Source organism: Ambystoma mexicanum, chromosome 11 (assembly GCF_040938575.1).
Source record: "Ambystoma mexicanum isolate Mex_15411 chromosome 11, UKY_AmexF1_1, whole genome shotgun sequence".
Classification (NCBI taxonomy): domain Eukaryota; kingdom Metazoa; phylum Chordata; class Amphibia; order Caudata; family Ambystomatidae; genus Ambystoma; species Ambystoma mexicanum.
The window spans coordinates 975,697,155-975,722,163 of NC_090934.1; the positions used below are offsets into that span (position 1 = coordinate 975,697,155).

The following is a 25,009-nucleotide window of genomic DNA, read 5'->3' on the forward strand; positions in this document are numbered from 1 at the left end:
TATACTTTCAAGTTTTGATGCCAGCTAGCAAAGGCATCATTCAGTGGTGGAAGTTCCACTTACCCCAGGTTAATAAAGTATCTAGTGAAATGTGGTAGAACGGCCCACCTTCCACCAGCGGTTTGCCAACCACGACTGTCACCTGCTGAATATGTTTAGAGTGTGTTGTTATGTGTTTTGGGTCGGCAACTACCCGAGTACCCATGTGCCTATCAGTGGCATATGCTACAATTAGTCTAGCCTACAATACCCAAGGGTATAAGTATTGTCGTTCTGTAATGGGGGAAGGGGGCTCATTTATGTTTCAGCAACGTTTGTTTCTAATGTGCCGGCACAGCACGCTGCAATTCCCATCACTGCCTGTGGGGCCCGGGTTCTATTGGGGACTCTTTGCATTTTGTTGTTCATGCTCTGACGTGGAGCCCTTTATTATTCACTGCCTTCTGGTCCGGGATATTGCTGGGTCTTTTGTGCTCACAGCTCCGCCACCGGAGCACTCATTGTCACACAATTCACTGTCATGGGATCACGCAGGGGGCTGTGCTTCTGTTATTCACGCTCCGACGTGGAACACAGCGTTTTTCTTTCCATTGCCCCGACATGGAGCACTTCGTAATTCACTGCCGGAGCCTGGAAATGCTGCAGGGCTTTCCACATATGTTTCTTTGCCACCATGGCGCACTTCATTTTCTTCACTGCTGGATGCCAGGCTTCACAAGGGTGCACAGGCAGCCTCCCTATTCATTTTATTTTCATAGGGCAGCGCCGACTCGCAGTGCTTCATTCCTTTCTTCACCGCCAGTTGGGCCTGGAATTCTTCTGGGGATTCCTTGCACAGCTCCGACCCGGGAGCACTGTCGTTTCACTGCCGGGTGGCCCAGGGATCCATGAGCAAGAGCAACACTATGCCCACATGGCCGTTGTCATGAGGCCGGCACTCACCTTTTGGACAGCTCTGGGTTTTACCAGGTCTTCCTCCTCTGTTGCTCTGAAATTAATGCGCAGCACATTAGATGATCACCGCCGGGTCGGCTTGAGCAGCCGGCGGGCACTTCTTCTTATCTATCTCAGCGGCGGATGCTGCAGGGGCTGCAGGCTGACCCTTACCCTGGGCGCATGAGCACCCTCTTCACAGACGGCTGTGCCCAGGGAGGATCCACCGGCAGGGGCGCTGTGCATAGCATTCACTTCTTTCACGGCGGTGGATGCCGCTTCCTCCTTTCGCGCCAATGGATGCTGCAAACCTCTGTTGCCCTTCGGGCGGCCGATCACAAAAAGGGGGTCCTCCTTCCGAGTCACCATTATTGCGGGGTCGGCGGCGTTCATTCGGCCTACCGCACAATACTAATCATCTGAAAACTCGATACTGGAAAATGTCTCATTCACCTACAGAACGGCCTGTAAAGTCTGGTTTTATCCAATTTCTCAGAAATCAGTATGTAAAGTGCACTTCAATAAAAAAAGAAATATATATATATATATATATATATTTAGCCAAATTCGTAAATATGAGAAAAACACACAAGCCCCTGCGCGGTTGTAACACTGCAAAAAACCACCCAGTGGGCATGCGTAGAAAATACTCCAGCACACAAGACCTAGCTATTTAGAATATCATATTTATTGTTGCTTAATACAGCACATTACAAAAAACAGAGGTGAAAATCATTCGCCTCTGTGACAGCCATAAGGTTCAACAAAACACTCACCCCATGGGTGGAAGATAGTCACGCGTTCCGCCTGAATGCTCAGGCTTCCTCAGACCTTTAAAATCCAAATGCGGCAAACACATCACAGAATTTAAAAAGAAAAGCAGTTACAGAGCATCCCCACTCGTGTCACATCACATGCAAAAATGGTCATGTGACCGCTACAAGGAAACAATAGTGAAATCTATCACATACAATGACCTCCATATTGGAGGCGAACCCCCACCCCCTCATTGGAACCCTCCCATGGAAGGATCAGGCTCGCTTGCTGGGTTTGCAAGATTTAGTGGAAAGTATTATGCCCCGTGCCACAAAAAGGGTCACTAGCCACCACTGCTTTACATGGGGCTCATAAAACATTTGCAAAACATGCCATACGCCTGGGATTTTTGCCCCAAAAATCTGTAACAAACACACAGAGATTACGATCAATAGGAGTAAACTATTCTGTTGGTCCGAATTTGTGCTTTTATCATCTTTTGCTGCTAATGGCTGCAATATAAACAAGGACCCAATACCTTAGACCTTATTGCAAGTCCCCAATGCCTTTCCTCTGGAGCCATGCTGGCTTCCAATATTATTATACAAACTCTTCCAAATGGTATTTTCGATTGACGATGTCAAAATAAAACAGGCTTGTACTAGAAGAGACGGTACCCAAATGCGGAATCGGTTTGCAAAGATGCCACTTTACTGCTGAATATTTTTGTCGTGAAAATACTCATATTGATAAGCCTGGAAGTGTTTTTGTGCTGGGGAGTGGCATGCGGGTGACGGGTGTCATGGATGACAAGTGTGACATGACAGGCAATACAGTAATGACAGTTGCAGGAATGAGGAGACTGAAGACCAGGATGTGAGGTGGAAAAAACTTTGGCCACAAGCTTTATTTTAGTACCAGCCATGGTGCAAAAGAAAAACCAGCCATAACATCACATAAGGATAACAATACTATATTTTGGGACAGAGGGAACAGGTGAGCGGGGGGCCCTAATCCCAATTAGGGGCCGCTCGAGGCTGATCCCCGCCGCCATTCATATGAAAGCTTGTGACAATTGTTTGGCCCCAGCGTGTGAGCTGTGACATGTTCATAAATTGCTTGTCTTTTGGAGCAGGTTCTGCCTGCTTTCTCTTGTCCTTTCCAAGTGAGGTGGGGAGGTGTGCGCTTATGTGCCTTTTATTGCTGTCCAACCTGACCAGGTTTAGCACTTGCGACCTCTCTTGCTCACAGGGTGATTTTTGCTGAAGTTATGGCTCTTGATCCGCATTTCCTGATAAAACAAAACCCCCCGTTGTGAAGCCTTTCACTTGGTACTCCTCGGGATGTGTTCTTAGAGCCATTTTGATTTTTTGATCATGTGTTTTATAGTTTTCCATGGATGGAGGCATTTTAGCCTCTTGGTCTACTCTTTGGAGATGAATTCGGCACTTTCTACACACATGATCCACTTGAGTTTTTGAAGCCCCCACGCTCCATTTGTGGGCTAGTTATTTCCTCGGGGGTGGGTTCTAGGAGCCTTACTAGGGTCTTCCCTGCTCCTGATCCACTTGTGCTATGAGACCCCTTCCGCGCATTAGGCTGCTTGTTTTTACAGCCGGGGTGGGTTCAAAGAGCCTTACTAGGTTTTTACCCTGCTCCCGATCCACTTGCATTGTGAGACCCCCTCAGCGCTTAAGGCTGCTTGTTTTTACAGCTGGAATGGGTTCAAAAAGAGAGCCTTACTAGAATTTTCCCTGCTCCCGATCCACTTGTGTTGTGAAACCCCTTCAGTGCTTGTGTTGTACCATTTCGCTGCTGGAGTGGATTCTAAGGGCTTAGCTGGGAACTTCCCCTGCCCACGATCCACTTGCGTACCCCAGTGCGCTTATCTTGGATAAAAAAATGCGAGGGGGTGGGTTCCGGAGCCTTACTAGGAACTTACCCTGCTCCTGATCTACTTGTGGTGAGACCCCCCCCCCTTCTGCATGCATGGAGGTGGATACTTGAAGCTTACTAGTACATGTTTCTGCTCAAGTTCCTCTCTCCTTTTCAGCTTTGTAATACCCCTAGAGCTCCCACCTGTATTGCTGTTCTCTGGTGGATTCTGAGCGCCTGGGTCTTCTATAACTGTATTTTCCTAGAAGATTAACTAATATACAAAAGACCCCCCGGTATTTTTAAAAGCCCTTCTTGGGGTTGAATTTTTATGTTTATTTTTTAAAGTGAGGCGTTTTAGCCTCCCCTAATATTATGATTGTGTTCCATCTTCTACCTGGCCCTCGCTATAGCTTTCCTTACAGTTATTTGCAGGGTGGGAGGGATGGTTTTTTTAGACCTGCAGCCGTCCTACTGCTGTTCGTGGCTGACGGGGAGGATGCATGAGAAGGGCCACCTTGCCCCCGCCAGATAAAGGCAAAATTCGGCCTGGGGGCAGGCGGCCCTTTCTTTGAACTTCAAAAGGCCCCCGCTCTGCATCCGACAGGATGGGAAGGGGGGCCTTTGAAGTATGGAGGGCAAGGTGACAGGGGGCAGCGACTACCGGTTGTCACCTGCCCCTCTCACCTCACCCTCCTGTGCGGAAGACGCGCTGTCTGGGTTCCCATTGTTAAGGGACCCAGCAGCCCGACCCCCACCATGTGCATGCTAAGTGGGGCAGCGCCAAAAAGGCGCTGCCCCACTGGACTTCGCACAAATCCCCCACCTCCCAGATTACGGCCCCGGGCCTCCCATCCGGGTGGGCCCGGGTGTATAAGCCTGGAAGTGTTTTTGTGCTGGGGAGTGGCATGAGGGTGACGGGTGTCATGGATGACAAGTGTGACATGACAGGCAATACAGTAATGACAGTTGCAGGAATGAGGAGACTGAAGACCAGGATGTGAGGTGGAAAAAACTTTGGCCACAAGCTTTATTTTAGTACCAGCCATGGTGCAAAAGAAAAACCAGCCATAACATCACATAAGGATAACAATACTATATTTTGGGGACAGAGGGAACAGGTGAACGGGGGGCCCTAATCCCAATTAGGGGCCGCACGAGGCTGATCCCTGCCGCCACCCTGAGGGGATGCTGACCGGCGTCTCCCAGGTCCCCCCAAAATAGGAGATTATGAATTAAGTGCAGCCTCTGGCTGCCAGGGTCCAGAAATTATTCCTGGTGAAGATGTCCATACCTTCAATGGACAGGTGAACCCTGTCACTGCAGAACATGGCCTGGTTGTGTACCGAGATCCCATGTTTAATAAATTTGAGGCCTGAGAAAAGGCAGAAATTGGCCACAGCTTTGTTCAGTTTGCGCCTAGAAATCTCCATGGCTTTGTTGCACTCTGCCCCCTGCCAATGTTGGCGCGGGATGATTTCTGACATCATCACTTCTGTTCGAAGTCTTAGCATGTGGGCCAGGGATCTGAGGGAGGTGCAGATTTCAGCCAGAAGCAGCTTCCTGCCCAGCTGAGGCAAGTCATTGCCCCCGAGGTGGATGATGAGATACTTGAGGGGCAGGGGGGGGGGTGAGCAGGTCCCCAGTAGGCCAGCCAATTTGTCGTGTAGGTCTCCCCAGAGCATGCCCGACTTGCCCCACCAGTAGGTGATGGTGTCCTGGAAATGCATGCCGTCCTGGGTTTCCTCCAGCCATCTGCTGGCCCTGGTGATGAGAGTGACCCACGATCCACGCCGTCTGAGATGGGGGGTAGCCTGTGGTTAGAAGAAATGGGGGGGGGAGGAGGAGGATAGTATTAGATCAAGTCTTTCCTGATGTATCTTTTATAAGCCCCTGATTTCCAACCCCCAATCCCTTTGATGGCTTTCTCTTGCAGCCCCCCATCCAGGCTGAAGTGGCTGCTCCTATCCTGAAGGAGTGGGATCCAAACTCAGTAGGATTAGGACCTCACCCGGAATCTACTGAGGGTAGACCCATTTTTGTGTGTGAATAATTGCCCCCCCCCACCCCCCTGGCTGGGGTGCTTGTTCATGAAGGCCCTGGTGGTGCAGATGGGGCAATATTCTGTTTCCTCAATGCAGTAAAGGTTGATGATCCTCCCTTTTCCTAATTGGTCAGTTTTGGACCTACACAGTTTTACAGCCATGGAGTCCTTCCCCAGGTGGATGTCGGCTATATCCAGCCCTTCCTCTGATCCTGTGTTTTTGGAGGCTATCTCGCTAATCCTGAACACCCCAAAGTAGTTGAGTGTGAAGGCAGCTCTAAATAGTGAGGTCTCATAGGCATTGTTGCATACTGCAGGGAGGGTGTCTAGCAGAATTTTTAATTTAGCAAAATTGAGGGGGCGGCTGGTGTCTGTCTTGACCCCTTCCATTTTGGACCAACCCTTGAGAGCATATCTGGTTAGTGCGCCGTGGGTGGGGTTGGGTGCCCCTGCTAATCTAGTGTAATATGAAACTGCTGCCAGATGGGATGAAGCCCATGCCTTCTTTTTGCTTTGTTTGAAAGCCCACTCCATAAAGTCATTGACATGGCACTCCTGTATATCCCTGATGTTGGTGACTTTTGTGATGTTTCCAAAATCAGTCAAGCACTTATTGTACATTTTAGCAGTTTTCTGTGCCAGCGCCTTTTTGTCCAGTTCCCCTAGGACACCTTTAGGCTCACCTGTAGGAGTGTGGTGCCGGGAAAGGCAACCTGTCACGCTCACCTGATTCCCACGGAGGCGCAGGTCTGGCTTCGAGTGCTGATGCTTCTTCAATGGTGAAACGCAGGACTCTGATGATGGACAGGAAGAGCCCCTCTACTGTGGCTTTTCTGGCTCGCAGGAATATTCCCCTGTGCGTGAAAAGGGAGTATTACCTACTGACGGAATAATGCTCAAGCCTCCCACTCCCTTCCAACCCTCCTCGGTACCCTTCCACGATTCCCCGTGAAGTCTCACCTTAGGGTCTGGAAGGATGAGTTCTCCATCCTGCTTCTGATGCAGGGTCGCGTTGAAACCCAGTTACTTCACTGGATTGAGGTTTGATGGGAGTTCAAAATAAGCTTGACTATTCAGGTGAGGCGCTGTAAGAGTTCTGTTGCAAGTTCAAAAGTTCAAGCTTAATAATAATGTTCATTGTCTTATTGCAGCAAGCGCTAATGCTTATGTCTTTTTCCCCTTAGGGGCCGGGGTTCGGAATGCCGGAGATATGGCGCCGACCCGAAGTGTAAGTTCTGGATGAGCGTTCAGGTAATGTCTTTGCATTCGCTCAGTTAATGTCTTTGTCTTTTTTCCTCATTGGGGCCGGGGTCCGGAATGCCAGGAAGCGGCAGGACCCGAAATGAAATGGGAATGACCCAACAGGTAAGTCTTAGAAGGAAACTGAGCTTTTCCTATTTCATTTCCTTCTCTCACCTTGTTTCCTTGTCTTTTCTCTCTAGGCTCTGGGAAGTGGGTGCGGATCCGGATGATCGCTGCTGAAGATGGAGGCGCCCAGGAAAGGTGAGTGAAATGCAGCGCTGCAGCGATCGAAGCGAAATGCTTTTAAAATGATGTCTTCCCTTTCAGTATCGTCGGTGTGATGTCTCTGTGATGCAGCTTTAGCAGGTAAGGTCTTCTTTCTCTCCAATTCTCTCTTATCTCCCTTTGCAGGCGACCCAGGATGCTGACAGGCGTGGCTGAAGTCCAGATGCAAGAGCTGACACGGTGAGCGTCCAGCTGCGAGGAGCAGAACAACGCGAAGCGTGAGTTGCTGATTGGGCGTGGTTTAAATAGCTTTGGAAGAAGTTCCAGACATGTATTCTTCCACCGATCAGGTATGTATCCTTCCCCGACCACACCCAGGTGGAAAGTAGTCCCACAGGTAAAGTAGTTCCATTCAGGCCTCAAGAGGGCCTGGGTGTAGCAGCAAGGTCTGCATCAGGTAAGTGCACATTAAAACACTTGAACACATGTCTATCTTTATGAGCCTGGCGCCTAAGGCGCCAGGACAGGGGACCAACATGAGCCTGGCGCCTAAGGCGCCAGGACTGCGTCCAAAGGGCCCCAGCTTGGGCCCGCTGGCACTTCCCTGGGGGAAATGATGCCTGCCTCTGGGGTTGCTGGGTCGGACCTGGCTCCTTGGAGGTAGGCATCATGACACAACCCCCTTTGCCCGGGCCCGTGGGGAGGGTAGAGCTGGGAGCGGGCATCTCATGGAAGAGCTGTGACAGGCTGGCTGGCGGGGGCTGCCTTGGGTGTGTCCATGATGGCCCAAACCTCTTCTGGAACTGCTGTCCTCCTGGCTTATGCCTGTGGGTTTAGTGCCCTGAAAGTGGAGAACTGAAAACGGGACAGAGCGTCAGCGGCCTTATTATCTTTGCCTGCAATGTGCCGCCCAATTATTACAATGTTATTTTCCAGGGTGACTTTCGTCATTTCTCTCAACACTTTTAGCACCAGAGGGCAGGAGGCAGCACCCTTGTTTAAAATGTGTACAACCGCCATGTTGTCTGACCATGTGACCAGTTCTGTGTTGGCCAACAAGTCCCCCCATAGGTAGAGTGCCAGCCATATGGGGAATATCTCTAGCAATGTGATGTTCCTGGTCCAGCCCCTCTGCTGCCAGCAGGGCGGCGCACCACTTGTTACCAAAACATACCCCAAAGCCTCTGCTGCCAGCCGCATCCGTGAACAGGGACCTTTTGTCTGCCTCATTCATGGGTTTGCACCATATCACTTGGCCATTGAAATTGTTAAGAAATGATTCCCACATGACCAGGTCTTGTGTTATCCCTTGCCCAATCTGATGTGGTGGTGTGGCTTTGTAACCCCCATCATTTTTAGTTCCAGGCTCCTGTGAAAGACCCAGCCTTGGGGCATGATTCTGGTAGCAAAGTTGAGCTTCCCAGCAAGGGACTGTATTTCCCGCAGCGTCGCCTTGTCCCTGCCTGTCATCCGCCTTATTGTCTGTAGAAGGTCCTCTATTTTGTCCCTGGGCAGGCAGCACTCCCCCATGGAAGAGTCAATCTCTATTCCTAGAAATGACAGGGTGGTGGTGGGTCCTACTGTCTTCTCGGGTGCCAGTGGAACCCCAAATTCCTGCATGGTTTCACTGAATGTTTTTAGGGATGAGCTGCATAGGGGAGATCCTGCTGGGCCAGTGAAGAAGAAATCATCCAGATAGTGTACCGTTCTGGGTCTGGGCATGGCCTGTTGGAACGCCCACTGTAGGAAAGAACTGAACTGTTCAAAATAGGCACACGCGATGGCGCAGCCCATGGGAAGCAGAATTTATTGTCAAAATGGAAGCACAGCCACTGGTAAGTGCTCTTGTGCACGGGCAGCAGCCTGAAAGCTGACTTAATGTCCGCTTTTGCCATGAGAGCGTGTCTACCCGACAGTTTTACTAGGTCGACAGCATCTTGCACGCAGCTGTAAGAGACAGCGGCCTCCGTGGCAGGGATGCCGTCATTGAAAGAGCTACCGGGTGGGTGTGATAAATGATGGATCATCCTGAACTCCCCCGGCTCTTTTTTGGGCACAATGCCCAGTGGGGGGGGCGAGCATAGAAACTCAGTGAAGGGGGGGTGTTGGAAGGGGCCCTCAATCCTCCCTAGTTGTAGCTCTTTATCAATTTTTTCACTTATTATGGTAGCTAGGGATGAGGCAGATTGTAGGTTCTTGGGTATGGTGGGAGATCCCTGGCCCTTGAATGGGATCTGGAAGCCATCTTTGAAACCCTGAGCCAAGAATGCTCTAGCTGCTGGGTCAGGGTAGTTCTCTAACATTTTTAGCAGTTGGTCAATTTTTTATTGGTGAGGCCCCTATTCTATAGCTAGTGCATGTTTTTGCCCTCAGTGACTTTTGGGCTGGGCCTGGAAGGAGAGGCTTTTGTGCAGTTGTTGCTGCTGTGGCCACCACTGCATGTGCTGCATTGGTGCTTGTATCTGCGCTCAGTGCCCTTGTTACATGACCCTCTGTTGAAGTACCAGCAGGCCCCCGGTGTGCTTCCTTTGGCCCCCCCATTGCTGCGGTTGCCAGACTGCCCCTGATTATGCCCTGTTTTTTGCCCCCCTGGGGGCGGTCTTCGAAAGGGGGGTTTGTTTTTGTTAGTATTTATACTGTCTTGTTGAGGCCTGCGCTGGTTATGTTGCCTCTTTCTACCCCTTCTATTATACTGATGCTCATGGTCCTTGCTGCTTTGGGCGCTCCTAGCTGAGTTTTCTTTTAATACATGAAAAAGATACAATTTAGGGTCTTCCTCCTCCCAGCCCAGGTCAGGGAATCTCTGCATCTCCTTCCTGAACTCTCTATCATACTTCAGCCAAGACTCCCCCCCCCCCCCCAAAGGTATTATGAATCGCCAAAATTCTGTGGTGGTAGGCAATCAGTGCAGTGCCCTCTTCTGAGAATTTTTCTAGAATTATTGTGGATAGGATTTGAAAAGAGGCCTCCCAATTCTGAATATTCGTCTCCAGTGTGGGCCTCTTTGCTCTCTCTTTTTCTCCCTCTTTCTTATCCCTTTTTGAAATGCCAAAACCTAATTCTTCATATTCCAATAGGCAAAAAATGTCAATAAATTGCTTTTTCCAAATCTTTCTCTTAATTTTCCGCTCAATGTGCCATGCAATGGTCTTTTTTAGGCTTCTATTTACACTTTTGCCGGCAGTGCGCCTCCCATATTTAGTCATATGTGGGATTGGAGACAGTACATCATTGCTAGGCCCAACCCATGCTTTAAGGTGGCCCTGGTCATCCGACTCTGTGTCTGTGTTGTCACTCTCGCTGCTGGAGCTGCTCGAGTCATCCCTGTGCCTCTTCTTTTTCCCAGCACCCGCACCCTTATGCCATTTTAAAAATTGTTCAAGCATAGGCCCCAAATCATTGCTTTTCACAGTACCTGATTTTGCTTTTCTTTTGCTGCCTGGGTGGGTGTCTGAAGAGGCGGGCATGCAGCGGACGTCAAGGCGCTGCTTCTTCCTAGCTGGCTGCTCCCTTTCTGCTGGCTCCTCATCGCCATCGACCTCATCTTCTATTGCCTCTGCGTCATCATCATTGAGGCTGGTGGATGCAAGCTCTGCCATTCTTTCCTGCACCACGTCCATGCCATGGACGGCTTCCGCTGCTTTGGCCCATTCCAGGAGTAGTGTTTCTTTTAGGGATAAAGCTTTGGCCATCACTTTCCTCTTTTGGCCTCTGTGTGCCGATTTATGAATGCTGCCAAGGGTATAGCACTAGCCTATGATGTGGGGCGCCTTCCTTCTTCTTTGGTGCACCAGTTATAAGTTCCAATTATTGCTCCGTGTCCTCCTGCTTCCAAAATTTGTTTAGCGCTTTTAGCAGAGTAAAGCGCTGTCTGCGTCCTCTCTAGATGCTTGCCGGTGCTGTGTTTTGAAAAGGAGATGGCCTGTCAACACCACAGTCGCCCCGCTCGGTGGTGGCTTGGCCTGGGTACAGGTATAAATGTAAAGCCTTTTCTTTTCCCCAGTTCGGCTTGTTCTTATCACAGCATTCGGCTCCCCCGGGATGTAAAGAGCACACTTTCTGCCGATCTCCCTTCCGCAATGCGCTGATGTGCTAATGCGGAATACTTCAGTATTATGTGTACAAAGCTTTCCTCGTGCTGTTTGACTTTTACCTCCTTCGAGGTGGCTCTGTGTCGACCTGCTTCCAAGATTGGGGTTCTTTAGCCCTTACCCCTTCAGGCACGGCTGCTTGCTTCCTTATGTTTATGCAGCCTCGCCGCAGTATCCCCAGAGCAGCTGTTGCATTTGCAGCTGTGTCAGAGGGGACTGGAATTTAATCCGTCCTTCCCAGTGACTCTGAGAAAGGTTAAAAAGGTCGCCAGTCTAATGCTTTTCGTGACCGGAGATCGCGCCTTGGAGAACACGAAAAGACCTGCTGTGCATCATAGCATTTGCAGATAAAAATGCTCTTCTACTCCTGAATGCGATTACGAGTACAGTTTTGTTCCTCCCGCTGGTGATCTTAGTTTCCTTGACCGTCCGTTGGCTTCCGACTGCTTGTTTGTTTTCCAAGCAGCGTTGATGTCCACGGGGCTGGGGTAGCTGACGTACAGCAGTGTTCCGGCGAAGATAGATGGACGAAAAACAGCAAGGAAACCCACAAATTCTTCTTGGCCTTGAAAGAGACCTGCAGCCGTCCTGCTGCTGTTCGTGGCTGACGGGGAGGAAGCATGAGAAGGGCCACCTTGCCCCCGCCAGATAAAGGCAAAATTCGGCCTGGGGGCAAGGCGGCCCTTTCTTTGAACTTCAAAAGGCCCCCGCTCTGCATCCGACAGGATGGGAAGGGGGGCCTTTAAAGTATGGAGGGCAAGGTGACAGGGGGCAGCGACTACCGGTTGTCACCTGCCCCTCTCACCTCACCCTCCTGTGCGGAAGATGCGCTGTCTGGGTTCCCATTGTTAAGGGACCCAGCAGCCCGACCCCCACCATGTGCATGCTAAGTGGGGCAGCGCCAAAAAGGCGCTGCCCCACCGGACTTCGCACAAATCGCCCACCTCCCAGCTTACGGCCCCGGGCCTCCCATCCGGGTGGGCCCGGGTGTATTGTTCTCGTTGATTGCAATTTGCTGCACAACAATTAAACAAGAAACGGACGGATTCAAAGTAAGTTATTTGTTGTGTTGTTACAAAATGTAGTTAGTGTTGATAGCAAAAAAGTAACAAATACGAAGTATTTTCACAAAGCCAAATTAGAATTCTTAGACTCGTTCGGCGTAGGCCCGGACGCCAAAGAAAATGTGGTAGAACCACAAGCAGCATGGCCCTTCCACTGGACACGCCACTGTGAAGCAAGGCACGCACAGCACAGCCGCTCATTCTTACATTTACAATGAACTGTGAAAGATTGGCGCCTGCGATGACTAGACCTCGAAACACACACTTTCTACAAGAGGCAACGAGCTCCGCAGCAAAACCACAACACATTCATTTACCCAGGAGCCTAAAAAGATAGCCCCTTACCTTCTGTTTCACCTCTGAATACGAGCATCCATATTTCTGCTCCAGATAGCGGTAATCGTAGTTGGGAAAGGGCGATGGAGCGGGATGACTCCCTGATTTCCACAGTTTCCATAGGTTTATCCCAGCTATTCCAAGAAGAGTCAAGGCTCCCGTGATGTAGAGGCCTATTTCCCAGCCGGGTGGACGCTTAATGACTGGAAGAAATGATATACATCACTAGTTAACCTTTAATTCGGCAACAAGTACAAAATAGCAACAGCACTTAATGATATGCATTACACACTCATTGATGTTCAGTTCATGTTGGGTGCAGGGAAAAGTCAAACCTCGCCGTCTGGTTGTGGGTCTCACAGACTTGCATGTACACTGACTGCACTTGTTATAGTGAAATACACAACTGTTAAAAATCTGCGTTACCAGCTATTGCGCTCTACATTTGTAGACATTTTCGACTTACGACAAGATATGCCTTCTGAGAGCGTGAAGTGATGCATACACTCACTGCTACTTGTGGCACATCAAGCAATGCCATAGGAGTTCAGGCCAGAGGTATTGCTAGGGTGGGGCTAGCAGGGCTATAGCCCCGGGGCTTTTGGTTCTAGTACCAGATAGAAGCTCAAAGAGTTCCAACCAAAAGGCTAGCTAGTACCGATTTTCCATCATACAGGCTCCCAATATGATTTAGAGGTCGGTGTGGAACCGCTCTTCATGGCGCACAATGAATTTGATAAGAGTGAGCCTTTAATGGCAATTCTCGGCAGGTGTATTTTGCTTAATCTATTTTATTAACATTTATAAAGCACGCAGCAGCCCAAAGGCCTTGTGGCGCTGTTACAAGAAGGCATACTTAGTTACATGATGAAAACAAAAATGGTGGGAAGTCGGGGGAAGAAAGGAGCAGCAGTTACAAGGAAGCAGGGTGGAGAGGGTATGTAAGAGGGAGGGAGTTAGTTGAAGAGCAAGGTTATTCGAATTTTCCAGAAGGTCAAGAGAGGCCTCAGCTCTGAGTGGGTTTGGTAGGGCATTCCATAGTTTGGGGGCGATGTGGGGAAAAACCGATACCGCCCGCTTTGACCCTCTTGATTGAGGGGATGAGCAGTTGGTTTGCGTGATAAGCTCTTTTGGGACGCGAGGAAGTGGCTCTGATGATTTTCTCTGACAGGTAGGGCGGGGCTGTGAGTGCGAGGCACTTGTGAGTCAGGGTGAGCGTCTTGAAAGTAATCCTTTCTTTGACCGGGAGCCAGTGGGCTGAATGCCTGGCATGTGAGATATGGTCTCTTTTGGGAATGTTTAAGTGCTGCTCTGAGAGCGTCATTTTGAATGACTTGGAGTCTATTCAAATATTTTGGCCGAGGTGTCTGTTAGGAGGGCATTATGATAGTTTATTTATAACGCAAAATGTTGATTACAATAATCTAGTTTGACCCCAATGGTAGCCCTAGCTATAGAGAGACAATTCTATTTAGACAAATAAGGTTTTACTGCATTTATTAATTTGGCAGTGAGAGCGGAGGCAATCGAGCTTACCTGCCTTGACATGGAGAGTGTGGAGTCTAAATAGACACCTATTGTCTTGACTGATAAGAAAGGGATAACGGTATTATAAATAGTGAAATAGCTATATTGATTACCAAGTTTGCTTAGAGTTTCTTTAATGCTCACTAAGAGGATCTCAGTTTTGTCTCCACTGAGAAATAGCCGGTTTGCTGCCATCCAAGCTTGAATGGTGGCATATATTTTATGGAGAGCTTTGGCATGTTGATCATAGAGTGGGACCAGAGAGTGGGAGGAGGACCTGTGTGTCATCGAAATAGTTTGTGTATGCTATCCTGAGGGTGTCCAGTTTGTCAAAGTGCAGTTTAGTGAATAGATTGTACAGAGTGGGTGCTGTACAAGAGCCCTGGGGGACCCCACAGTGGATTGTTGTTAGAGCTGCACCCACCTGGTTGGAGAAGACCTTCATGGCTCTGCCTTCCAGGACGGAAGTGATCCAGGAGGAGGCTTCTGTGTAGAATTGAGCTGCATGGGTAAGGTGTCTAGTGAGAATCTTGTGGTTCACAAGATCAAATGCAGCAGACAAGTTTAGAAATAGAAGAGCTGGTTTGCCTTTGTCCATAATTTCTGTTATTTGATTTTTAAGATCGAGAAGGGCAGATTCAGTGCTGTGACTTTTTTTGATTTGATTTTGAGTATTTAGAAGGTGCACAGAACCGATTCAACTGTATAAAGCCGCAGCTGGTACACAAGATGAGGCAACAAGGAACAGTGCAAGAAGAAATCTATTTGAACCAGAGAGAAAGACACCCCAACAAGCCCCTCTCGGTCTTCAGGGCTCTGCAAAATTGGTACAGCGATTCGAGAGCTCTAATATCTCAGGGAAGGCGGTTCCACAGTCTGCTGAGGCCCAAAACAAAAAACCTACCATCTCCCCTTGACACAAATGCAGGGGGGGGGACTATAACTCATGCTCAACTCAATGGACTGCTGTTTCCACCATTAATTCTCCTGCGCTGCCTCGTCCTTGAGAAAGGCCAAATGCATAAGATTCTTTCTCCCCAACAGTGCGTGATCCACTGCAATTTCAAAGCTGAGAAGGTGTGCCAACTGCTAAAGGAACCAATAGAAGATGAACCTGAGGACTCAGCATCCAGTGCCCCTTTAAAACTCCTCCTTTTCTGAGCAGCTCTTTGCAAAGATGCGTCACCATCAGCTTTACACACACCTCTTGTAACCCGCTCATGCACTAGGAATGAACATACTGCTTGCTAATCATGCTCAATCGCGAATGCAAAATAGGATGGACATCTGCTCACATTTCGACCTTTTCATGATTATCTGATGAATCCAGACAATAACATATCTAATAATTGCAATACCACTAATTATCTACCAGAACAAAAATAACCCATTTTGGTCTCTCAGGATAATGATGCTATAACTAAGGGTTCATTTCTATCAGCCCTTGCAGATATTTGGGTGGGTAAACAACTTTTATAGCCATCATTACTTGTGTAGAGATGGTCAGGTAATGGGCCTAAAACCCCCAGACTCTGCCTGCAAGTGTGGAATCCACCTGGAGCACAGTGAATGGCTCCCAGAGGTATATGTGATGCACTGCCTCCTGCATTGAGTCTCCCCTGGGCATCGAGCCCGGGCGTCTGCAGCCAAGGGCCAAAAGCAGCCAGGAACAGCTCCCTGTTTGGGCCTTTTGGAGTGTAAAAGGTCAAAGGGCCACAACCCCTGCTCAAACCAGGACTTCCCTCAGCTCACTCTTCACCCAACTTCCGCTTCCTCGCATAGATGTCCTTTCACCCATTGACTAGCCATTCACCACAGAGCTTCTGTTACTTCACAGGACCAAGGAACATTGCTGTTTGCACCTTTTAACTGTCTTTTGGTTACCTATAGCCAGGGGAGTTGCTAGGTCTGGAAAAGACCCGGGGCTAAACTGATGTCGGAACTGTTGGGTCTGGGGGCTAGCTAGTCTTTTGGCTGTAGCTTCTGAGATTCTAACAGGGGCTTCAACCAAAAGATCAGGGGCTATAGCCCCCTTAGCCCCCCCCTAGCAACGCCCCTGCCTATAGCCCCATTCTAGCACAACTCAGAATTACACCTTCTCAGCCATCCATCAATCCATCCATCCATCCATCCATCCATCCATCCATCCATCCCTTCCCTTTCCACTCATCCACCTACCCTCTCTCCCATCAGGCTGCACCCTTTCTTCATGGTCTTCACTTACGTATTTCTTAGACCCTGCATCATGCATCTTGACCTCACCCCATTCCTCCTCCTACTCACTCTTCTCCTTCTGTTCGCTCATAGCCGCCAGCCTGCACTGGGTGCAACTCCTGCATAACTCTGCAACCTCCCTCCTTCCCCCTGCACCCGCACATCACAAATAAGTCGCTCCTGTGCTTCCAAGATCTTAACCTCATACATCCCCCTCACCTACCGCACAACACCTGCTCCTTTCTCTCACCTCCTGTCACTCTTTCACCACTCTTTCTCTTGGCCTCTGGAATGCACAATCCATCTGTAACAAGTCTTCCTACATCATTGACCGCTTCAACTCTTACCACCCTCAACTTTCACTTCTTGCGATCACAGAAATCTGGATCTCCCCTCTTGACTCTGCTATCCTAGCAGCTCTCCACACTGACTCTGACACTTTTCTCCCCCCTCCCGACCTGTTGGTCGGTGTGGGGTTCCGTAAAAACAAGGCCCTGTCTGGGGTGAACTGTACTCCTCTCAGTGTTCTTGCTCTTTATCGAACCCCTGGTCCACCAACTTATATTCCACGATCTGACCCATCCTCAGTCACTTCCTACTGGCATTCCCATTGTCATGCTGGGGGACTTTAATCTCGCTTAGCTCTTTGCAGCCACCTGCATTAAAATTAACTTCATCCTATCTGACCACTTACTCAACTCCCTCCTCGCCAGCCTACCCACTCTGATGGGAACTCTTGACCTCGTCTTTCTCTCTAATTCACTCTCCTCCTATGACCTCTCCATTGACCCATCTCCCTCTGATCATCCCATTGTTCACTATAGGGACTTGGCCACCCCTACTTACCTTCGTATTGGCTAAAATACACAAACACATACTAAAGTCCTCTGCCAAATTTCCCATACCTTGGACTTCGGTCCCCAGAGTGTTTTCCCCTACAGGGCTTTGAGGCTATACTAATGGGAAAAGGTGTTTTACAAAGGACAAATTACATTACATAGCACCTCGTCCCTCCGCCTTCTACTCTTAATCTCCACTCTTCAAAGATCAAGAGGAAAGTCAGGCAGGACTCTTCACCCTTACCATGATGATGCAGCGACCTTTGTCCAGTCTCTTTCCTCTATTCATGCCTCCATGATTCACAAGTGCTTTCTCTGACCTTCATTAGACACTAATCACTCCATGTAATGAACACAATCCGGCTTGCACATTCTCACCTTCCCGTCCCAGTCTTCTGCATTGGATCACCTATGAAATTCAGACAGCTCAAACAAACGTGTGCCATGACCTATGATGCTGGTACAAATTACGGACAGCTACCCCATACCTAGCCTACATAACTTCCCTTGCCACCCTAAACTGTGCACTGGACTCTACCAAATCCTACTTCACAAACCTAATCTCCTTCCTTTGCATTCAACCCCGCAAACCTATCTTCTCTCCAACCTTTGCTCACACCTTCCAAACCAATTTACATTGCCTCCTCCCTTTCTACTTTTCCTCTAAAATCTCTACATTTCATGACACTCTTGAGCCCCCTGCTCTCTACCTCTGCATCCTGCCTTCTGTTCACTATCTCTCCCCACACCTCTTCTACTCTCTACTTCTCCCCTACCTTCCCTATTGAATTAGCACCCATCGTTAAAGGTTCCACAACATCTTGCACTCCAATAGACTAATTGTCCCCCAAAAGGTCAAAGACTTGGGGCCTGATTCATGGAGCATTTCTCAATGGGATTGCACCATTATAAAAGGCTTCTGTGAATCAGGTCCCTAGTCTTAAACACTTGTCCTTGCCACTCTGGTCTCCTTAACCTCTTCCCCCCGCTGCAGTCTTCCCTACCTTCTTCAAATCTGCAACAGTCTTTCCCCCTATTGGAGAACCCCTTTGCTGAGCCAAACAGCCAAGCAAACTATTGCCAAGTTTCTCTCCTTCCCCATTATTCAAAAGTCCTTGAGCGGGTGATCTTTGGACAGATAAGTAAGTTGAGGATAATGGCATTGGAGATCCACTTCAATCTGACTTCTGTAGTATACATTCCCCAATACTGCATTCATGTAGGTCTCCAATGCTCACCACTCCAAACTCTTCTATACTGATCCTTCTGCCGCGTTCAACATGATTGACTACGCCTCTCTTACATGCTCTCCAGGAGCTTGGCTTTTGCAAAACTGCTATGGTCGGGATTGCCTGCAACTTGGAAGATCGATCCTTTAAAATCTCTTGGAACTCTCAAACCCCTCACACCACCTCTCACCCTGTCGGTGTCCCCAAAGGATCAGTCCTTGGACCTGTGCTATTCCTTCTCTATTCCTCTGCAGTAGGAAGACTCCTCTTTTGGTTTTCAGTATCTCCTTTTTGCGGATGGCACTCAAATATTGTTCTAATTTCCCTCCTTCACCCCCAGCCTTCTCAGAATGGATTGCTATCTGTCTCACTGCAATTCTTCACAGGATGGCTCTCCGCGGCCTCATACAAAACTCTTCAAAAACAGAAGTCATCTTTCCCTTGGCTTTCAATGCCATCCCTACCCTCTAATCTCTTTTCTCCTTGCCATCTGACCTTCTTGCTCCCTCACCGAAGGGTTGCAATCTTTGATAGTGACCTACGACAGCAACAATTCACCACAGCCACTGTCTATTCTGCTCATATTAACCTTCTCAACATTCAGAAAATCTGCCCCCTTTTCTTACCACTCCACTAAAACTCTAATCTTCACTCTTGTGCTTAGCCAACTGGACTACTGCGCAAGCCTGCTCATTGCCCTTCTTCTGTACTCCACCTTAATCCCTCTAGAAATCCCTCAACTTTGCTACCTGCACTCTCTATAACCTACCCAGATTCTACCCACTTCTACCTACCGACAGCATGCTGGGCAGCTCTCCATGCACAACCACTTTCTTTTCAAGTTCCTTCTACTGATCTACAAAGCTAGGAATGGTCTTGCTCTTAAGTACCTGTCTGATTGTAGCTCATCTTACTCACCACGTTCCCTCCAATCCTTCTCTGAACTTAACCTCAGCATCCAATACCATCCCTGTGCCTCCTGCTGCTTCTGCTCCTCCTTCCTACTCGCCCCGCTGCACTGGAACCCATTGCCCATAACAATGAAAGCCTGCTCAACTGTGGATCTCTTCAAAGCTCAGCTTAAACTAAACTTATTTGCACAAGAAGGAGATCCCTGCTCTCTCTCTCTCCCATCCTCCCCACCCAACCCCACCACTGCCTCCAGTTATGCTTATAATGTAATTTGTTTTGTCCCTGGTGTATGTTCCACTTTTTTACACCCTCAAATTGGCTCACCATTTGTTCTTAGTTGTGTAGATATGGTAATGCTCCCTGCCGTGATCCGTGTTCTCCTATACTTTTACAAATCCTCACTGTTATTTTTATAAAAGCTGGACGGTAACAAATATTCACATGAGTGCACCACCCACTCTATGATATAGGTCCCAACAGAGGAACACTGACAACAACCCCAGGCTCCTTAGTCCATCACCAACCTTAAGGAAATCACCCTACCACTAAGCCCCAGGAGAGCCAGAGACAGGGTAGGACAGGGCCCTGCAGGGGAGTAAGGGACCCAGAGATCTGCCTGCACGGAATCGTCTAACACTGATAAAAAGTAACTTCCATCTTGCCAGGGACAGAATCTGATAAAAGTAGAGTCATCCACCCACTCTACCAGAAAACACACCCGATGACCCCGGATGAGAACAAATGCACTTTAAGCACTTCACGCATGGGGCTGCCTACAAGACCTGTGGCAGCGAGACCGGAACTGGCATATAATGGCACCAGGGCCCACCATGTGGGAGGAAGCCCAGGACATCAAAGCATTTAAAATATGCATGGGTCAACAGTAAATCAGCCATTACAAAATGCTTAACTGTAAGCATGGAAAAGGGGCACACCGAGGCGTTGAAGAAAACATGCTTACAAAGTAACAAGAGATGCTAGAAGGTCCGGTGGAGGTAGCAACAGCCAAAATCTGATGGCAGACTGCTCTTATTAGGGATTATTCAACCTCCTAACCCCACCTCTGTGCACAGGTGTTGGGGGGACAACAAGGAGCAGCTGAGAGGACCAATCTTAATCTGGAGAGCCAATGCCTCTGTCCAGCCCATTCAGGTGAACACTGGAGAACACTTCAGCACCTGTGTGCCCTGCGGGAGGAACCACATAGGTACAATATAAAAGAGTTCCATAATGAGTGTAGGTGATAGTGGCTGGAAAAAAACATGGAAGGAGGTGGTGATAAGGTGTTAATGGAAAGAGGAGGAGGGTGAGCAGGAAGGGAGAAAAAGCTGGGGTGGTGGAACAGTAGAATGAGAGAAGGAAGAGGAGACTGGATGCAAGAAGATTGCAAAGATCTGGGGATAGTAGCAGAGAAAGAGGAGGAGGGTAAAAGAAGAGTGAGACCAAGAGTAGTGGATAAAGCGAAAAGGAGGTATGAAAGAAGGCGAGCATTAGGAGGAAGGAGGTACTGAAGCAGCGAAGCAAAGAAGAGTGAGAAAAGACTAACAAGAGTGGAGGAAGTTGGGAAATAGGTGTTGGCATGGAAGGAGGAAGAGAGAACAAAGAAAAACAGAGCAAAGGTGCTTGCCGCAGAGTCAGTGGAGCAGAAAGAGGAGGGGGTGGATTCAAAACTAAGCATAAAATGCAAGGATGTAGATGTGGAGGCCCTTAAGAAGAATGAGGGGGAGCAAGGGAAACAAGAGCGAGTGAGAACCCGACAGAAATTAAACCTCTGAAGAGAATCAAGGTTTCTAAAGGAGAGAACGACAAGGAAGAGAAAGAGGGCTGAAAGCCATGAGGGGATGAGAAGAACGCCTGATGGTTTTGGGTAACAAGGAGCAGTTCGGAAACACATTGGAAGGAATGGGAAGTAGCTGTCAAGGCCAAGAGAAACTCGCCAGATAGGATGCTCACCACCCCAGTACTTGCAGAGGCTGTGGCAGTCTGCAAAAGACACTGTGATGTGTGCATTGCCATCCTGAGACCTAGAGGCGGTTGGCACAATTCAATACAAGCTTGGAGTCTTAATCAATGATGGGGGAATCCTGGCACCATTACAGTTGCAACTGACAAACAAGGAGACCATTGTCTTGACCAAAGGGATGAAGATGCTACCACTCTTCCAAGCCCAATGACTCCAAATGGCCGTTACTTGACTGGCAGCAGGTGGAGAACAAGGGATGGGTGGGACAGGCTATCAGATTCAGGGGTGGGCTGGCCTATAGTGAGCTCTGGAGATTTCCTGTTAAGCCTCTGCAACCTGGGCCTCTTTCGTGTTGTATATCTAAATTATCCCATAGGAAAAGCATTGGGATTGCTGAAATTGTGTAAAATGGAGGCACTTTGAACATTATTTCCAGGGCCTCTTGTGGTTCCCAGTCCAACCCTGGTCAGACTAGGGTCCTTATGCAAGGTGGAACTGCTTATCCTTGGTGTCTTTGAATATCTCAGCCTTTCAAACCACAAGAACATTTCTTTTGTCAAATAAATTACTTTCATGATTCAGGCATGACAGTTTCTTAAAACCGTAATAGGCAATATTGCTTCACTCAAAAAGGGTAATCTGCAGGGACAGTGACTGGAATAAACAGCACATTGACTTAATGAAGGAGAACATGTTAGAAGGCTTTGCATGGTGAAACACTGAAATCACCAAAAAGGCCTTGGCACTGGGGGGAAAACCCATGGAAGTTACAAACATGTTGCCTATTTTTTATTTGAATTCTTTTTCCACTTCTTGGATGGGACACTGGCCCCTTTTAAAATGTTATTCGCATGCGAGAGGTGGAGCCAGGGAGTCCTCCCTGCCGCTTTGTCTCGTTTCTATGCTTGGTGAATTAACAATGCAATGCGGGCGTGGTGTTCATTTATGAGCCAACAAGGGTGGTTCTTTGCAAACTTTGCATTTTAAGCATTATCTTGAAGAATTTTCCAAATCGATAGCAGAATCTTTTTCATGTTAGTACAAGACCGTCATGGGTAATTGGGAAAATGAATATGTCGGCCGGATCTTCAGTTTGTGATGTCAAGGGATGCTTACAAGGTAAGGGTGAGGATACAGAAACATTGAATGCATCTATGTAACTAAATCAAACAGCCTTAAAAAAAAGTCAAACTGCGAACATTAGGCATATCATAGGGCAAGACGAGTGTTATTTCGAACTTGGAACTGCAGTTTGGACCCGGGAGGGGCAGGATTGCAGTTTTGTGCGTTATATTAAAACGAATATATATACTAAAGCTTAACAAAAACAATTTGAAAAAAAAGTCCAGGAAGGCAAAACACGTGCCAGTACTGTTCCATTTGTATGGCTACTTATCGTGCACCATTGCACGGATAAAACACTACATCGATAATGAGGTGTAATAACAGTGCAATGGACGCTTGAAATAGAGCAGTGTTAAACGGAGCTGCCTGCCCTAGGCCACACATGACCGAGACCATGGCAATATGCCATTCTATACTGCCTCTTGGTTCCCATTCTATTCGCGTGGAGACACCAATCACGAGCATGTATGCATCCAATGCGCACAAGGCTAACTCGGGAGGTCAAGTTCCTAACGATGAAGCGATCAAGCTTCTATTTACACCCAATTGCTTTCCACGGGCCTTCTGTTCGTGCTGCCAGGACACAGGCACGCGCGCACGTGCCAACAGACTTCATTCCCGCAGCTACAGAACTTGGCGCTAACAGAAAATCCTCCTATGTATTAAATAACAGTACAGGATCAATCTGTTTTGAATAATGTGCATCACTTTGCCTTAGACGAAGGCTTGGTTTACAAGAGATCAAAGGACCCTCCACATTTGTTTGGGATTTATTTTGGCTCTTAGTTACATACGGACAGCCTGGACCTGCGGTATCCGTTTGATGCTGGCTGCAAGTTGTAGCACATTATAGATGCAGTCCAGCAGAACATGGATGATAAACCTAGGGTTCTCTCCTTAAAATGGTGCCGCCAGTAAACAGTGCTACAGACGCACGTGTATGTGTATGGGTTTAGGAATTAGATCGCTTTCAATTGCTCTTCCACTGAAGAACTGCATCCCTGGGCGCATCGGAAATGTTTTGTTTGTTTATTTATTTATTTAGTATGGCGCGCACAACCCAGAGGTAACAGGGCGCAACAGAGAGCAGGAAGGTAGGATTACATAAAAACTTAGTTGCTGGATAAAGCACACATGAAAGAGAGGCATAGCATTACATTGCGTGGAACGTGCATATATACCTGTAGTTAATAAATTGCTTACATATTTAGTGCTGTACATAGAGACAGTTCGTTGCACTTCCATATTTACGTATTGAATGCTGTGCATAGCATTCAGGTTTGAGCAAAGGCATGGGCGGGTGAGATGGCAGGGTAAGTCATGGGGATCATTGGACCGCAACCAGGTGAGGGAGTTTTGCCTGAAGCTGCAGCGGGTTTGGTCTGTCCTGATGTTGAGCGCGAGGGCGTTACAATGTTGGGCTGCCAAAACAGGGAAGCTACTGCCGCTGGTTTTCTTTTGACTGAAGTTGGGTACCTGCAGGCAAGTAAGAGTTAATCGTTCTGGTGGAGCGGGTGGAGGTTTTTTCTTTATTCTGGATGCGAGATAGGGGGGGAGGCTGCGTTGTTTAAGCATTTGAAAGTGAATGATGCTGTTTTGAGAGAGATGCGGTCAGAGATTTTGAGCCATTTGTGTTCTCTCCTTTTGTTGGAAATGTGTTCCTTGGAGGGTAGGTTAAGGGCTGTTCTGAGAGCGTTATTTTGTAGTGTCTGTAGTTTGTTGGTAATGTATTTGTTGGCTCCTAGGTACATGGCATTACAATAGTCAAGTCTGGATAGTATTAGGGCATTGGCAATAATGATGCAGCTAGCTTGGGTGAGGAAGGCTCTACTTGCCCTGATTAGCTTGCATGTGTAGGCGGTAGAGGATGCTAGAGAGTTGACTTGTTTTTTTAGTGACATGGTTGCATCAAGGTGAAAGCCTAGCGTTTTCACTGTTTTGGCCACTGTGATGGTGTTGCCATCAATGTTGAAGGTCTTATTGTTGGAGCTGAGTTTTTTTAGATTAGTGTTGGATCTGAGGAGCAGGATTTCGGTTTTCTCATCATTCAGGCATAAGCCGTGTGTGGCCATCCGTGCCTGAATGATGAGATATATTTTGTTTACCAAGGCCGTATCTGAGTCGAAGTTGCCCGAAAGGGGTATGAGGATCTGGGTGTCATCTGCATAATTAGTATATGAGACACCCAATCTGTCCAACATGTCAAATAGGGGCTTGGTAAAGATGTTGTAGAGGGTGGGAGAGACGCAGGAACCCTGGGGTACCCCGCAAGTTATTTTGATGGGGTCTGCTGAGGCTAGGGTTGAGAAGACCCTCATGGATCGATTGTCCAGGAATGATTGGATCCAGGCTATGGCCTCTTTCAAGAAATGGGCAGCTGAGGCCGGGTGTTCGCACAGGACTGCGTGATCCACCAGGTCGAACGCTGCCGACGAGGTCGAGGAGGAGTAACAAAGCGGTGTTCCCTTTGTCGTTAATCTCATTGATCTGGGTTTTAAGATCGATTAGGGCTATCTCAGTACCGTGCTGCGGTCTGAAGCCCTATTGGCGGGTGCCTAACCGTTTGTGAGTTTCAAGATATTGCTGAATTTGCAGGTATGCTACTCTGGCAATTATCTTTAGCAGGAACGGCAC

General features: G+C 48.3%; 1 protein-coding gene across 3 annotated transcripts in view; it reads right to left on the reverse strand.

The window, feature by feature from the left end:
- SYT12 (synaptotagmin 12) overlaps positions 1-25,009 on the reverse strand; it is a 1,146,553-nt gene that overhangs the window by 476,956 nt on the left and 644,588 nt on the right. For all 3 annotated transcript variants that reach the window (XM_069624132.1, XM_069624130.1, XM_069624131.1), the window contains one exon: positions 12,576-12,769. In XM_069624132.1, coding sequence (XP_069480233.1) covers positions 12,576-12,769 — 194 coding nt within the window. The remainder of the gene's footprint in view (positions 1-12,575; positions 12,770-25,009) is intronic.